This window comes from Podarcis muralis, chromosome 7, assembly GCF_964188315.1.
Source record: "Podarcis muralis chromosome 7, rPodMur119.hap1.1, whole genome shotgun sequence".
Classification (NCBI taxonomy): Eukaryota; Metazoa; Chordata; class Lepidosauria; order Squamata; family Lacertidae; genus Podarcis; species Podarcis muralis.
In genome coordinates, this window is record NC_135661.1 from 86,778,121 (window position 1) to 86,795,598 (window position 17,478).

At 48.5% G+C, this 17,478-nt stretch overlaps 1 protein-coding gene across 2 annotated transcripts in view; it reads right to left on the reverse strand.

Annotated features, from left to right (window-relative positions):
* Nucleotides 1-6,011: 6,011 nt before the first annotated feature.
* LOC114602046 (calpain-12) overlaps nt 6,012-17,478 on the reverse strand; it is a 33,649-nt gene continuing 22,182 nt past the window's right edge. For both annotated transcript variants that reach the window (XM_077932346.1, XM_077932347.1), the window contains 8 exons: nt 17,367-17,435; nt 14,969-15,029; nt 13,498-13,562; nt 13,073-13,141; nt 11,896-11,974; nt 10,649-10,765; nt 10,044-10,102; nt 6,012-7,489 (listed from right to left, as the gene is read on the reverse strand). In XM_077932346.1, coding sequence (XP_077788472.1) covers nt 7,463-7,489; nt 10,044-10,102; nt 10,649-10,765; nt 11,896-11,974; nt 13,073-13,141; nt 13,498-13,562; nt 14,969-15,029; nt 17,367-17,435 — 546 coding nt within the window. In that variant the 3' untranslated portion in view covers nt 6,012-7,462. The remainder of the gene's footprint in view (nt 7,490-10,043; nt 10,103-10,648; nt 10,766-11,895; nt 11,975-13,072; nt 13,142-13,497; nt 13,563-14,968; nt 15,030-17,366; nt 17,436-17,478) is intronic.

Consider the following 17,478-nt stretch of genomic DNA (forward strand, 5'->3'; position numbering starts at 1 on the left):
GAAGAGTTTGGATTTGATATCCCGCTTTGTCACTACCCGAAGGAGTCTCAAAGCAGCTAACACTCTCCTTTCCCTTCCTCCCCCACAACAAACACTCTGTGAGGTGAGTGGGGCTGAGAGACTTCAAAGAAGTGTGACTAGCCCAAGGTCACCCAGCAGCTGTATGTGGAGGAGCGGGGATGCGAACCCGGTTCCCCAGATTACGAGACTACCACTCTTAACCACTACACCACACTGGCTCTCTGGTAACCTACCAACTCTGGCAACATCAGATGAGACAATCCTAGTTGGACACGGGGTCCAGTGTCACCCGTGGGCTCACACTTCCAATCCCACATGAGGACAGGTATGACGTTGGTCCTTGTGACTGGTGGGCAACCCAAAGACTGAAGGTCAGCAGGACCCAGTATAAATAGAAGGAATCTGACTTTGGCCAGTCGAGAGAGCAGTACCTTCCTATTGGCGAGCTTAGGGACCCTTGGTTAAAACCACAACAACCACAACACGTGGTTTTATCCGCCCCTGAACAATACCTGGTCCTAACACTGGTGGCCCTGTGGCAGGGTGGCACTTTTACGCCTGGCTTTTTGTCCCACTGATTTTTGGGCTTCACTCGCCTCCCATTCCTTTTTGTTGTTGTTGTTGTTGTTTAGTCGTGACCGACTCTTCGTGACCCCCTGGACCAGAGCACGCCAGGCACTTCTGTCTTCCACTGCCTCCCGCAGTTTAGTCAAACTCATGTTGGTAGCTTCGAGAACACTGCCCAACCATCTCGTCCTCTGTCGTCCCCTTCTCCTTGTGCCCTCCATCTTTCCCAACATCAGGGTCTTTTCCAGGGAGTCTTCTTTTCTCATGAGGTGGCCAAAGTCTTGGAGCCTCAGCTTCAGGATCTGTCCTTCCAGTGAGCACTCAGGGCTGATTTCCTTAAGAATGGATAGGTTTGATCTTCTTGCAGTCCATGGGACTCTCAAGAGTCTTCTCCAGCACCATAATTCAAAAGCATCAATTCTTCGGCGATCAGCCTTCTTTATGGTCCAGCTCTCACTTCCATACATCACTACTGGGAAAACCATGGCTTTAACTATACAGACCTTTGTTGGCAAGGTGATGTCTCTACTTCTCAAGATGCTGTCTAGGCCTGTCATTGCTTTTCTCCCAAGAAGCAGGCGTCTTTTAATTTCGTGGCTGCTGTCACCATCTGCAGTGATCATGGAGCCCAAGAAAGCAAAATCTCTCACTGCCTCCATTTCTTCCCCTTCTATTTGCCAGGAGGTGATGGATTAAAGGATACTTTCCTTTAATGTAGCCCAAAACTGCATAAATTCATACAGTGTCAGCCTGCCTCTTCCTTCCTGTCTGCAGCTGGTTGAGGAAAAACAAACGGCATGTTGGTTGTAAACCACTGAAACCAAAAGGGTTGCGACTTCCTTCCTCTTCCATTTATAGCTATGAATGAAATCCCTCCCCTTTTCCTCTCCCAGGTGAACTGGGAGTTTCAGAAGTGGACTTGGGGTTCTGCTACAAGCAGGGGCAGGATAGAGTTATGCCTTCAGTGTCCTGTTTAGCAGCTATATAAACGGCCTCGGTCCAGTATACCTGAAGGAGCATCTCCACCCCCATCATTCTGCCCAGACACTGAGGTCCAGCGCTGAGGGCCTTCTGGCAGTTCCCTCCCTGCGAGAAGCCAAGTTACAGGGAACAAGGCAGAGGGCCTTCTCAGTAGTGGCACCCACCCTGTTGAACGCCCTCCCACCAGATGTCAAGGCAATAAACAACTATTTTACTTTTAAAAGACAACTGAAGGCGGGAAGTTTTTAATGTCTGATGCTGTATTGTTTTTAATATTTGGTTGGAAGCCACCCAGAGTGGCTGGGGAAACCCAGCCAGATGGGCAGGGTATAAATAAATTATTATTATTATTATTATTATTATTATTATTATTATTATTATTTCCCAGGAGGGCCAATGTGATGGGGATGGAGGGCCAGCCGCACCCAGTCTGGCAACATGGTGGCCAGCCAGTCCCAGTACTGCTGCCCTCTGCCCCTCCACCCTCTTGCCTCTGGATTGGCAACTGAAGGGCCAGCAGATAGACTGCATGTGGCCCTCAGACCTCTAGTCGCTGATACACATGGAAAGATCCTTTGGTAGAAGCACTTCCCAAATCATCACTTGCTCTTGTAGTAGGGGATGAGGTTGCTGCACGATTGATACAGACATTGGAAGATGGTCTAGTGTAGGGTGTGAGGAATTCCTCACCATCCTCCTCCAGCCTCCAGCCAGCCCACACCTGCGTGCCATGTTTCTTACAACCAGTCCAAGGATGGCACTACCTGCCACCTTCCCTCCTCCTCAGGCTCAATGTTCCCCTTATGGAGGAGCATTGGGAGAAACCTAGAATTATCTAGCTTGGCCTGTCGTTGGCTCTGGGTTCACCTGCTGTTGGGCTCCTTGCCCCAATGAATATCAACTTCTGAAACTCCCAATTAACCTGGGAGAGGAAAAGGGAAGGGATTTCATATATTCCCTCTCCCGCATTGCAACTGAGCCCATAATTTATTGCTCTGCAGAATGAGCTGGATGATTTTCTTGCAGTACTTCATGGAAAAACCATCTTCTTCTGCTAGAAAGGAAAGTTCTGATATGTGGTCATTATTACAGCAGCGGGAAAACTACAGGAGCCAAGATGAGAGGAATGGATTAAAGGAACATAAAAGGATCTCAGACTTCTTGGTTCTGTTTGAAATTCTCGATAATGAGGACCATAGTGATTTAAGCGAGAGCCTGGTATTAAAAGTACCATCCTTCCCCGCCCCCAGAAGTGCTTTTCTGTGTGAGAGGGGGGCACTTGAGTTCAATGACCACCTTATTCATTTAATGGGTCTCAATGGGAGACATCTCTGCCTGAAACCTAGAGAGCTGTGGCCTGTATGTAAATTTTCCGAGCTGGATGAATCCATCGTCTTGACTCATTCCTAAACAGCTTTGTAGGTTACACCAGTGTTTCCCAACCGGTGTTCCGCGGCACACTACTGTGCCGTCAGACATTGGCTGGTGTGCCGTGGGAGGGAGGCGGGCGAGTCGGGCGGTGAGAGGCGGCGGCGGCGAGGATCCGCGTCGAGCCGGGGGCGGCTCCGCGGTGGTGGTGCCGAGCGGCGGGGCAGCGCGTGCAAAAGGGAGGAGCGCGAGACAGCGGAGGAGGAGGAGGCCGGCATGTCCGGGCAGCAGCAGCAACAACAGCAGCAGCAACTCCCGGCGACGGCTCCTCAAGCCCCGCCGCCGCCCCCTCCTCCGCCCGCTATCGCCGCCACCACCACAACAGCCGCCGCCGCCTCAGTTGCCGCCGTCCCTCAGTCCCTCGCTCTGCTGCCTCCTCCCACCCCCAAAGCTTGGAGGTTCCCCGGCAAGGGGGAGGGAAAAAACTTTCACTTTCGTGCGTCCCTCCCGGCGTGACGCTGCGCGCTGACGTCACGGGGCGGGGCTTTAATGGTGGTGTGCCGTGAGATTTTTTTTCAGTAAACAGGTGTGCCGTTGCCCAAAAAAGTTTGGGAAACACTGGGTTACACAAAAGTAAGATGACACAGGGATCCTCCTGCTGCCTCGTCCCCTCTGCCTACCCCTCAGACTCCTGCCTTCCCTGACACTACTAAGCTCAGGGGAAACAGCAGTTAAGAGTGCAAAGTGTTGGGGCACGATTACTCAAAATCCTCTACTCCTTATTGAAATCCAGCAGGAATTGCTCACAAACTCATCTGCACCTGCGGCCGTGAGGACGTAGGCTACATGACTGGACCCATCAAGGCAGCCGACAGCCTGCATGGGGTGCTCTTAGTTAAGTTTGCAGTTGCACAGCTTCTGCTGCCACCAAACAGCCTCCCCGGCTGCTGCTGATTTGAGCCACCCATATCCAGGGCAAGAGTTCAGCTGCCACTAGGGTGATCTGAGGCCACTTCCTTCCTCATCCACCAGCCCGAAAGCAGCTTGGGAATTGTTTTAATACATGGACATCAGTTTCTATTCTGGGTGCCTGCAGGATGAGGCCTTCTCTGTGTTGGTCAGCCACCCAGGCTAGAAAGAAGTAAGGCAGATCAATAGGGATACATGCCAACCAGCACAACATGGTGGCTCCCTTTAACCCAACCTATATCTTTCACAAAGGTCCATATAGTAAAAGCTATGGTTTTCCCAGTAGTGATGTATGGAAGTGAGAGCTGGACCATCAAGAAGGCTGATCGCCGAAGAATGGATGCTTTTGAATTCTGGTGCTGGAGGAGACTCTTGAGAGTCCCATGGACTGCAAGAAGATCAAACCTCTCCATTCTGAAGGAAATCAGTCCTGAGTGCTCACTAGAAGGACAGATCCTGAAGCTGAGGCTCCAAGACTTTGGCCACCTCAGGAGAAGAGAAGACTCCCTGGAAAAGACCCTGATGTTGGGAAAGATGGAGGGCACAAGGAGAAGGGGACGACAGAGGACGAGATGGTTGGACAGTGTTCTCGAAGCTACCAGCATGAGTTTGACCAAGCTGCGGGAGGTGGTGGAGGACAGGAGTGCCTGGCGTGCTCTGGTCCAGGGGGTCACAAAGAGTCGGACATGACTAAATGACTAAACAACAACAACATATCTTTCACATGACTTCATTCCTGGTTCTGCAGTGGAGGCCAACTTTCTACCTTCACACAACTTTTCTACGGCAAGCTAAGAACGTAAAAGCCTGCTGGATCAGTCCCAAAGCCCATGTTGTACAGTATCCTATTCTCACAGTGGCCAACCACGTGCTTATAAGGGATGCCCACAAGCAAGACCTGAATGGCATAGTTCTCTTCTTGCTTGGGATTCCCAGAAACAGGATTCAGAGGCCTAGTGTCTCCATCAATCCTTGGCTAATAGCTGTAGATAGTCTTATCCCCATCAAAAAAACGAAGCCACTGGTCCCATCACCTCCTGGCAAATAGAAGGGGAAGAAATGGAGGCAGTGAGAGATTATACTTTCTTGGGCTCCATGATCACTGCAGATGGTGACAGCAGTCATGAAATTAAAAGACGCCTGCTCCTTGGGAGAAAGGCGATGGCAAACCTAGACAGCATCTTAAAAAGCAGAGACTTCACCTTGCCAACAAAGGCCCGTATAGTTAAAGCCATGGTTTTCCCAGTAGTGATGTATGGAAGTGAGAGCTGGACCATAAAGAAGGCTGATCACCAAAGAATTGATGCTTTTGAATTATGGTGCTGGAGGAGACTCTTGAGAGTCCCATGGACTGCAAGAAGATCAGACCTCTCCATTCTTAAGGAAATCAGCCCTGAGTGGTCACTGGAAGGACAGATCATGAAGCTGAGGCTCCAATACTTTGGCCACCTCATGAGAAGAGAAGACTCCCTGGAAAAGACCCTGATGTTGGGAAAGATTGAGGGCACAAGGAGAAGGGGACGACAGAGGACGAGATGGTTGGACAGTGCTTTCAAAGCCACAAACATGAGTCTGACCAAACTGCGGGAGGCAGTGGAAGATAGGAGTGCCTGGCATGCTCTGGTTCATGGGGTCACGAAGAGTCGGACACGACTAAACGACCAAACAACAACAGTCTTACCCCCCCCCCCCAAATTCATCTAGCCCTTTTAAGGCCATTCAAGTGGGGGGGCACCAGTGCCTTTTCTAGCCTTGAACGCCATGATTTAACTATGTATGAAGAAACACTATCTTGTCTACCAAGGAACTCTGTGTGTGGCTGCAGAAGATGGTGGTGAATCAAGGGACGTTAGGGTACGTGCTCAGTTACCACTGGGTATTGTGACCAGGGCTGTTGGGTCTTACTGCTGTCTTTCTTTAATTGAGAGTGAGACTTGCATCGCACCCAATACTCGCCTCCAGTTGCCCATTGCCAGGGATGATGAGTATTCATAGGCAAGAAGATTTTGAAAGAAAAGTTTGTGAGTCAGCTGTATTAGTCACAATACTATACTCAATAAATCTCTCAAAGGCTTAAAAAAAAATATGGAGGGGATACCAGTAAGTTACATTTGGCTGACGCAACGTTTATTAAGTAGATTTTACTGTGTAGACCTGTAATTGCCTGGTATATTAGTAGAGACATTTTGAATTTATAGTTCATCAATTAAAAAACCATTTACCTCGTTAAAGCTTTACAAGTTAGGTGTTGACTTTTGGAGTCAGTGTTTCAACCTGACAGTAGCTGAATTGTATCTGCTGAGACAACTTGACGTTACTCTAACCCAGGCTTCATCAAACTCTGCCCTCCAGATGTTTTGAGACTACAATTCCTATCATCCCTGACCACTGGTCCTGCTAGCTAGGGATCATGGGAGTTGTAGTCCAAAAACATCTGGAGGGCAGAGTTTGAGGAAGCCTGCTCTAACCCTTGCCAAGCAAATGTTGCTAACTCTGTGGAGTTTCCTGCATATTTTTGGACTTCCTTTGACTGACGTGGATATATATATATTAGTGAGCAGAAAAATGTTCCTAATTTCCACTTAACTGAAAGTTAAACTTTTTAAACTTTAAACTACTTTAAATTTTAAACCTAAAGTTATATACAGCTTTCCAGGCAGATCAAAAAAAGCAGCTTATATAAAATTATTCCAGCAATGAGCATCAGTAAACATGTTACAATAAAACAGATAAATCTCTGAACTTCATCACAAATCAAAACCAAAATATGGTAATATAAAATAATTTTGTACCTTATTGTGTTGTTATAAGAATGTACATTTCATAGGATTGTAGAGTTGGAAGGGACCACAAAGGTCATCTACTCCAACCCCCTGCAATGCAGGAATCTTTAGCACAACATGGGTCTCGAACCCACAACCCTGGGATTAACCGCCTCCTGCTCATTTGATAAAAAGGTAAAGGTAAAGGTACCCCTGCCCGTACGGGCCAGTCTTGCCAGACTCTAGGGTTGTGCGCCCATCTCACTCAAGAGGCCGGGGGCCAGCGCTGTCCGGAGACACTTCCGGGTCACGTGACCAGCGTGACGAAGCTGCATCTGGCGAGCCAGCGCAGCACACGGAAACGCCGTTTACCTTCCCGCCAGTAAGCGGTACCTATTTATCTACTTGCACCCGGGGGTGCTTTCGAACTGCTAGGTTGGCAGGCGCTGGGACCGAGCAACGGGAGCGCACCCCGCTGCGGGGATTCGAACCGCCGACCTTTCGATCGGCAAGCCCTAGGTGCTGAGGCTTTTACCCACAGCGCCACCCGCGTCCCTGCTCATTTGATACTTATATGCAAATTAAAATGGTATTCTTTGCAGCTATAAACAAGGTGGAGACCGAAAGTTGCATTTTAATTACATCCATTATAGAATTAAAATGGCTAAGTATTTCACTGCAGTGCTTGATTTATTCTGATTGCGAAACGTTCAGTGAATGTCGAAGTGTCTTTGGATGCCTCTGGGCATAATGAATCGCGATCATCCACGGATGGAGAGTGGGAGATGGCTGAATCAGGTGGACATGACAAGATCCATCCACTGAAAGGCAGAAATGAAATCAGGTGAGCTTCAATTCCCCACTTGGTTTGGGCTACAATATAGTAGACAGTTGCAGGTGTTATAAGGAGGACAGAGGGCTTGGACAAGCCGCAGGGCTAACTTAAAAACTGGGTAGCATCGTGAGCTGCATGAAAAGCTCATGTGAACACTACTCTCTTGCCCCACGTTGCTCTGGGCTCTTCTTGTTACTTGACCTGCTTGGGAGAGATTATCTTCATAGATAAGAGAGGGGAAAATATTTATTCCTACACAGCCTGTACTCATTTTGAGCTGTCATTGGCCATGATACTCTATGGCAGCGACAGGGAACCTGTAGCCCCACAGATGCTTTTGGACTACAAATCCGTCAGGTTCCATGGACTCGGCTCCCTCCCCCTCTTTGGCAGTATATATAAACAGAACAAAGCGAAAGGAGACTCTTACCATTTATGGTTTTTAACGATCACAGCAAGAGAACAAAGAATCCATTCCTCGGAATGGAGGTGCTCCCAGTTAAGGGTTCCACCCACGTCCCCTCTAGTCACCCACGTCACTTCCGTGACTTGCAACCTGATCTCGCAACCACTGTGCTTTCTGTGCTGCCACCTTATCTGCTCTCCTTGACCTTGGGCTGATCGGATGGATGCTTTCCAGCGATATTGAGTCTGTTAACTCTTCCCCCCCCCCCAGTTGTTCTTCTCCTAGCTGTTCACCACCCAGTTATTCCCAGCTTCTGCCTTCTGAACTACGTCCCTCTGCAAACCACCGTTCCAAATCTATACTGTCCTCCTGCTCCTGGGAAGATTCAGAATCCCACCATTCCTCCTCAGCACAGTCCCTGACAAAATCTCATCACCCCTGACCAGTAGCTATGATGGGAGTTAGAGTTCAACAACATCTGGAGAGCCACTAGTGAGTCAAATCCTGCCTTAAAAACTCCTAACATACTGGACTGGAGGGTTTAGTGGCAGGAGATGCTTCCCCTAACCATAATCCTCCAAAATACTGCAACCTGTTAGTGGCTTGAGCAGTCTAACATCCTTTTCTACCCTCTGTTTTCAGCCCTTGAACCCATACACCACATTAGCTCGATTAGACTTTGCTTTCTTCTTCTGCAACTCTAGAGGGGCTGGGAGCTGGGGGCACTGTTATACAGTGGTTCCGCTCCTTCCTCCTGGGCCGTGTTCAGAAGGTGTGGGGGGGATAAGTGTTCAGATGGGCCCTCACTTGTGGGGTGCTTCAGGGTTCTGTCCTCTCCCCCATGCTTTTCAACATCTACATGCATCTGCTGGGAGAGATCATCAGGGGGTTTGGACTGGGTGTCCATCAATATGTGGATGATACCCAGCTCTAACTCTCTTTCAAATCAGAACCAGTGAAGGTGGTGAAGGTTCTGTGTGAGTGTCTGGAGGCGGTTGGAAGATGGATAGCGGCTAACAGATTGTGGTTGAATCCTGACAAGACAGAAGTACTGTTTTTGGGGGACAGGGGGTAGGCTGGTGTGAAGGACTCCCTGGTCCTGAATGGGGTAACTGTTCCCCTGAAGGACCAGGTGCGTAGCCTGGGAGTCATTTTGGACTCACAGCTGTCCATGGAGGTGCAGGTCAATTCTGTGTCCAGGGCAGCTGTTTACCAGCTACATCTGGTACGCAGGATGAGACCCTACCTGCCCACAGACTGTCTCGCCAGAGTGGTGCATGCTCTAGTTATCTCTCGCTTGGACTACTGCAATGCGCTCTACGTGGGGCTACCTTTGAAGGTGAGCCGGAAACTACAACTAATCCAGAATGCAGCAGCTAGACTGGTGACTGGGAGTGGCCGGCGACACCACATAACACCAGTCTTGAAAGACCTACATTGATTTCCAGTACATTTCCGAGCACAATTCAAAGTGTTGGTGCTGACCTTTAAAGCCACAAACGGCCTCGGTCCTGTATACCTGAAGGAGCGTCTCCACCCCCATCATTCTGCCTGGACACTGAGGTCCAGCTCCGAGGGCCTTCTGGTGGTTCCCTCATTGTGAGAAGCCAAGTTACAGGGAACCAGGCAGAGGGCCTTCTCGGTAGTGGCGCCCGCCCTGTGGAACTCCCTCCCACCAGATGTCAAAGAGAACAACAACTTCTAGTCTTTTAGAAGACATCTGAAGGCAGCCCTGTTTAGGGAAGCTTTTAATGTTTGACGGACTACTGTGTTTTAATATTTTGTTGGAAGCCGCCCAGAGTGGGTGGGGAAACCCAGCCAGATGGGTGGGGTATAAATAATGAATTGTTGTTGTTGTTAACGGCGCTTTCTCCCTTCTGAACATGCTGGTGCCTCCCTCGCCCTGTTGTGGCTGCATTTCTATCGACACTTGATTTTGCTACTGGAGGAATTGATGGTGATGATCTCAAATTCACCACCTTCCCAGTGCGGAAAAAGGCATGCATACAACCGCCCTCCCATCCCCCACCCCAAAAAGTGTAGTGGAGTTTAGTAATCTATGCTGGGGGAGATGTGGGGGCGATGTCTGCAGGGTGAATGTGAGACAGTCTAGAGACAACTGCCTTTTCCTCACCTTTTGCTCTGTCATGCAAATCTGTCCCTTGTCATTAGCATCCCAGCTTTTGCATTGCCCTGGTGAAAATAAACAAAAACATAGTCATGCCAAGATTAGAGATGTGTGGATGTATTTCTCAATTTCCAAGCCGTCTCAATTTCAGGTGCGTTCATACACAAGTGCGTTGTTTGCCATTTCTGCATTAATCAACACTGCTTAAAAGTTTGCATTTAAATATCAGCAGTGTATCACAAAATTCATAGTAAATATTTTCCAGAGGGTTATCCATGCTTAGTCTATTATAATAAAAAAAACACATTAAAAAGTATCGTGTCCCCTTAAAGACTAGCACTTTCAGTATGGCATAAGCTTTTACGGACTACAGCTCACTTCATCATATGTTTGAAGTTGTTGTTACATTTTTCAACTGCCTTTTTACTCAGATGAATGTGTCCCACTCTGAATAGACAATTCTATGGCAAAAACAGTTGCTGAACCAGAAACTTCTCTGCATTAATTTCAGTTTCAGCAAAGCACTTATCCCCCTTAGCTTCTTGGAGGAAGGGAATGATGCAACCATGACTGAACAACAACAATAATAAAATGAGGGAGTTGTCTCTTACGGAAAACACTTTCCAGGTGCACCATGAGAGACACAAAGTTGTCAAAGTCCACCTGAAGCCAGGAGTTGCCATATCTTGCTGCGAGGGCCTCCCTTGTCTTTGTGTTTAAGTGGAACCCTGAGTAAAATTCCACAAATGAGGAGAACAATACGGAAAGTAAGCAAATTTAGCATTTGGCTTTGTGTCATTTATTACACTTCCAATAGGAAGTCTCCAGATATTGTTGGCCTCCAATAACAACTCCCATCAGCTCCATCTAGCAGGGATGATGGGAGTTGCTGTCCAGCAACATCTGGAGAGCCCACCTCTGGGCTACCCCCTCAAAATCTTACTCAGCTACCCCAAACCTCTTGAAATCCTGCAGGAATTGCCCACAAGCAACTCATCTGTTTCTGCAGCCATGGGGACTAGAAACCCATTGTTTGTTTGTGAATGACAGCAAAGATTCTCTGGAAACTGAATTTGCAAGCAAATGCCACCATTCTGTAAAGGCACGGAATCTCAAACTGCCTGTAACCCTCGTTTTGTAAGCTTAAGGGTAAAGGGACCCCTGACCACTAGGTCCAGTCATGACCGACTCTGGGGTTGCCGGTGCTCATCTCGCTTTACTGGCCGAGGGAACCGGCGTACAGCTTCCGGGTCATGTGGCCAGCATGACTAAGCTGCTTCTGGCGAACCAGAGCAGCGCACGGAAACACCGTTTACCTCCCCACCAGAGTGGTACCTATTTATCTACTTGCACTTCGTTCTTTCGAATTGCTAGGTGGGCAGGAGCTGGGACCGAGCAATGGGAGCTCACCCCGTCGCGGGGATTCAAACCGCCGACCTTCTGATCAGCAAGTCCTAGGCTCTGTGGTTTAACCCACAGCGCCACCCTTTTTGTAAAGTTACTCCCATCCAGATTATACTTCACAGGAGGATCAGAAACAGAATGTCACTCTGTCCATTCCTTGCAGCCCATCTGAATTTCGCACTTTTGAACCACGAAGTTCCATTCTAGTTAGGGATTTAGAAGTGTGGGTGCGTGGATCCAACAAGCCAGTTTCTTAGTACTCACGACTACCTCTGGATTTGGGGGGGGGGGGGATGAGGGGGGAGAGATTTGGAATTGCCTTGAAGTAGAGATCCTTTTCTAACACCAAATGACTTTTAAAGGATCCCTGTGAATTCCACAAAGAGGATTTTCACAAATCCAGCTTCATAACAAAGAACAATATCCCCGTGCATTGTTTCCTACTCCTTTTCACCTGCCGTGTCCAATGCCAGCTGCATTTCATGGGTGTTCATGGTGCCAGACCTGTCCATGTCATAACCGATGAATATACTCTGTGGAGTGGAATCGGGAGAGGTAATAGTAACAATAATAATTCATTATTTGTGCCCCGTCCATCTGGCTGGGTTTCCCCAGCCACTCTGGGCGGCTTCCAAAAAAGATTAAAAATACATTAAAATGTCACACATTAAAAACTTCACTAAACAGGGCTGCCTTCAGATGTTTTCTAAATGTCAGGTAGCTGTTTATCTCTTTGACATCTGGTGGGAGGGCGTTCCACAGGGTGGGTGCCACTACCAAGAAGGCCCTCTGCCTGGTTCCCTGTAACCTCACTTCTCGCAGTGAGGGAACCACCAGAAAGCCCTCGGCGCTGGATAGCATCTTGCTATCAAATACTGAGCTCAAGAGAGTCAGGCCCCCTCTGTGCTATGCATTGAAAGCAGTACCACATCAATTTAAACAGCCATAAAGGTTAAAGGTAAAGGGACCCCTGACCGTTAGGTCCAGTCGTGGCCGACTCTGGTGTTGTGGCGCTCATCTCGCTTTACTGGCCAAGGGAGCCGGTGTACAGCTTCCAGGTCATGTGGCCAGCATGACTAAGCCACTTCTGGCGAACCAGAGCAGCGCATGGAAACGCCGTTTACCTTCCCGCCGGGGCGGTACCTATTTATCTACTTGCACTTGGATGTGCTTTAGAACTGCTAGGTTGGCAGGAGCAGGGACCGAGCAATGGGAGCTCACCCCGTCGTGGGGATTCGAACCGCCGACCTTCTGATCGACAAGCCCTAGGCTCTGTGGTTTAATCCACAGTGCCACCCGCATCCCATAAACAGCCATAGCTCCTCCCAAAGTATCCCAGGAACTGTAGTTGAATAAGGTGCCGGGAACGGTTAGGAGATCCCCCTTCTTCCCCTCACAGAGCTGCAATTCCCAGAGTGGTTTAACAGTCGATCCCTCTTCTCAGGGGCAGTTTAGATTGGCCAGGGCTGATAAAAATACAAGAAGACCGATTCCTGATGGTCCGCTCAACAGATCAACATCTTCTGCCTGTATTGACACCAGAACCCGTCAACCCTGACAGAGGTGGCCAAGGATAGGGGAACCTCTTCAGAGGTGGGCTTTTGTCCAGCTGATCTGGTCCATACCCTCACCTCCCATTCCGTTATCTTAGTCCAGAACTGCTTAACCTCGCTCAGTGTCAGCTTGCCTGTCTTGCTGCCCTGTTACAGAGTTAAGGAAAAGCAAATGGGACATTGCAGGGGTGGGGGACCTCTAGCCCTTGAGATTCTCCCTGCACCATGCATGAGAAACCATGTTGCTTTGGATGCAGCTAGTGCATGTTTAGGCAGTGCGTAGAGACCTCTGGCTTTTGCACAGCTGGAATGTAGCCTGACCCATCGGAGACACACATATCCTCCCCGTTTGGGGTGCTCGTTCCATCCCTACACGGAAGAGAGAATGGGAATTTGGGGTTCTCTTTCATTCAATGGACCACTATTTTCTTGAGCTAGGGGTTGGATCCGGACTCCCTTCCCTCTTGATACCTGGCCCCATCTACTTCCCTAGAGAAGGATACACTGAAATGCTGGGTGATTTTTTCACACTGCTCCATGGAAAAGCCATCAGTTTTCAGCGGATACCCTGGAAAAGAAAGTGGTGAGAGGATGGACACATAATTACTGCAGATGATGATGATGATGATGATGATGATGATGATGATTTATACCCCGCCCATCTGGCTGGGTTTCCCCAGCCACTCTGGGCAGCTCCCAACAAAATATTAAAAACAAGATAAAATATCAAACATTAACAACAGGGCTGCCTTCAGGTGTCTTCTAAAAGTCTATTGGTTGTTTATCTCCTTGACATCTGATGGGAGAGCATTCCACAGGGCGGGCACCACCACCGAGAAGGCCCCCTGCCTTGTTCCCTGTAGCTAGCTTGGGGGAACTGCCAGAAGGCCCTCGGAGCTGGTTGATGCAGGAACAAGGGCAGAGGAATGGATTCGCGACATTAGGTGCTCCCAGATGGGGACAATTTAGTAAAGGTAAAGGGACCCCTGACCATTAGGTCCAATCGTGGCGGACTCTGGGGTTGTGGCGCTCATCTCGCTTTATTGGCCGAGGGAGCTGGCATACAGCTTCTGGGTCATGTGGCCAGCAGGACTAAGCCGCTTCCGGTGAACCAGAGCAGTGCACGGAAACGCCGTTTACCTTCCCGCCAGAGTGGTACCTATTTATCTACTTGCACTTGACGTGCTTTCGAACTGCTAGGTTGGCAGGAGCAGGGACTGAGCAACGGGAGCTCACCCCGTCGCTGGGATTCGAACCGCCGACCTTCTGATCGGCAGGTCCTAAGCTCTGTGGTTTAACCCACAGCGCCACCCCCTGGGGACAATTTAGCAGCACCCAATTACCACCAATCTGCTTTAAGGCGGTAGTGGAATAGCAACTCTGCTTCCTGACTTTGGAACCCCTGCAGCCAAGTGGACAGTCCTCCTTTCCCCAGTGGGATTCTGGGAGTGGGGACGATTTGCACTGCTAAGAAAGGGTTAAATGCTCCCTCCCTCCTCATTGCACTCTTGCTCATGACTGCCACTCAATTAAGGCAACACTATTTGGAAAGGGAGGGGTTTAAAGTAATTCCTGGAGAGGAGAGGGGCAGATTTGCCAAAGCAGAACCAAGAAAATGGCTGAGCAGGCCAAGAAATGTTACCACCTTTTCCAGTGCTAAAAGTGTGTGTGTGTGTGTGTGTGTGTGTGTGTGTTGGAAGTTGCACAACAGTGTCAAATCCACTTCAGTTGCCAAACCCAAATTTGCTTGCATGCAACTGAATCCCATTCACAGAAAAGTGGACAGTCTGGAACAGTGGTGTAGCATGGGTTGCCAGCACCCGGTTGCCAGCACCCGGTGGGAGAGAGGGAAATAAGTTCCATGTTCTTTCCAGATTTTAAATTCTAGGAAAGAGAAGATGGGAACGAACTAGAAGAAAGTGAAGAGGTGGAAGAATGTAGCCGATGGGGGAGGCAACCGTGTTGGATACTCACAAGTCGTTTTCATGATCTGATTCAGAAGGCCCCGGAGTTCAGCGGCGCCCATTTGCAGGTCCTGAATCAGCCAAATAAAAATCCAAGAAAAGTCACATAATGTAATGGGCCCCACCTTCTTCTCCATGCCAGTCAGGCTCAGGGCTAATGCTCTGTGAAAAGCAGGGGCTGCAAACCTCTGGCCCTCCAGATATTGGAGAACTCCAGCTCCCGTCAACTTCAGCTAACCTGGCCAGTGATCAGGAATGATGGAATCTGCCAATTTTGGTTCTCTAATCTTCTCACTTTTCTAATCTTAAATCAAACCCCACCCCACCCCATTTCTATGGCAATTTGAGGGGTTTCCTATTATTATTATTATTATTATTAGTAGTAGTAGTAGTAGTAGTAGTAGTATTGTAATAATAGTAATAATAATAATAGTAATTTATTATTTATACCCCACCCATCTGGCTGGGTTTCCCCAGCCACTCTGGGTGGCTTTCAACAAAACACTAAAATACAATAACCTATTAAACATTAAAAACTTCCCTAAACAGGTTTGCCTTCAGATGTCTTCTAAAAGTTTGGTAGTTATTTTTCTCTTTGACATCTGGTGGGAGGGCGTTCCACAGGGCGGGTGCCACTACCGAGAAGGCCCTCTGACTGGCTTCCTGTAACCTCACTTCTCGCCATGAGGGAACTGCCAGAAGGCCTTTCGGCACTGGATCTCAGTGTCTGGGCGGAACGATGGAGGTGGAGACGCTCCTTCAGGTATACTGGACCGAGGCTGTTTAGGGCTTTAAAGGTCAGCATCAACACTTTGAATTGTGCTCGGAAATGTACTTTAAATCCTCATGAAAATTTGTCAGCATTTCAGTGTAAATTTATCCTAATCAACACATTGCTGTATGCAGTTTTTGACTAACATGCACATTTTTGCAAACCATTTCCCCTAATATAATGCAATTTTGTACGTTCTTTTCACTGATCTATACATTACATGTGCACTTTCTCCAATATATACATTTTAATAATTACTGTTTGGTTGGAGAACAGTGTTGCAAAATTTGTGAGAGTTTCAAAGGGTAGCTGTGTTTCGGTTTGCATACTGGTGTGTGAGAATTGAGAAATATATAGTTTTTTAATAAAATGCAAACTAAATTGAATTTATCCTCTACCCCTACCCCAGTCTAAACCCTTATTTGAGGTGGGCTGTGGGGGCCACTGTGGGCCTGCCAAGCACCCTCAATTCCTCCTCCACTTCTATTCCCAGTGCCTCTGACTCTTTCTCTCCTACTCAGGACATCAACCAGGGTCCCGCTGTTGTCTGCCATGTTTCCTTCTGCCACTGCCATGTATTTGTTGCATTCAGCACTGTTTCCTTCCCACTGCAGTTCATTCTCTGCCCAAAACTACATTGTTCATCCTGCTTTCTGCTGTGGCAAAATTACGTAGCTTATGTACCGTATTTTTCGCTCTATAGGGCACATTTTCCCCCCTCCAAAAATTAAGGGGAAATGTGTGTGCGTCCTATGGAGCGAATGCAGGCTCCTTGGCTTCAGCGATAGCAACACGAAGCCTCCGAAGTACAGAGGGAGCACTCCCTCCGTGCTCTAAAGGCTTCGCGTTGCTTTCGCTGAAGCCTGGAGAGCGAGAGGGATCGGTGCGCACCAACCCCTCTCGCTCTCCAGGCTTCAGGGATAGCCACATGAAGCCTTCGGAGCGCAGCGCGAGTTCCCGCTGCACTCCGAAGGCTTCAGGTTCCTTTCGCTGGAGCCAGGAGAGCAAGACTCTCCCGGCTTCAGCAGAGAGGGAGAGCTGCGCAGCGCCCCTTCAGCCAAGCGGGAGGAGAAATGGAAGGGGCTCCGTTTCTCCTGCCGCTTCGCTGAAGGGGCGCTGAGCAGAGAGGGAGAGATTTCCCCCCCCCTTGTTCTCCCCCTCTAAAACAAGGTGCGTCCTATGGTCCAGTGCGTCCTATAGAGCGAAAAATACGGTAATTAATTACATGAATTATGTTGTCATTACGCTATTCTGCTCATTCACAACACAATGCAAACAGACCATGCGTGTGCTCAATTAGCTATCATTTGCAGACTGAAATCTACAACAGCGAATACTGATTTATTCACTGGATCGATTTCCCTTCTAAACACGGGGTAAATATGTGTGAATCAGCAATTTCTGCTTCCATTTCTGCATTCACTGGAATTCTCTGACATCCCTTGTTGTAGTCTCTCTGCTTTCTCGGTGATTCTAAAAAGGGACCCTTCACTGATGGTGAGTAGTTTGCAACATTTAAATTTATTTTTAAAAATTTAATATTTAAATTTATTTAAATAAGCCAGACAATCAACCAATTGCAAAACAAGACAAGCAGGTAAGGGCTGTGCTGACCAATGTTCTCACACTCCCTTACCTGGCCTGCCCGCTCCAGGAAATTTTTCTCAAGCATCTGGTCGAGTTCAATCCTGGGCGATATCATTATCTGGAAAGCAAGAAGGTCGTGAGAGAGATGTACATTATTTGAG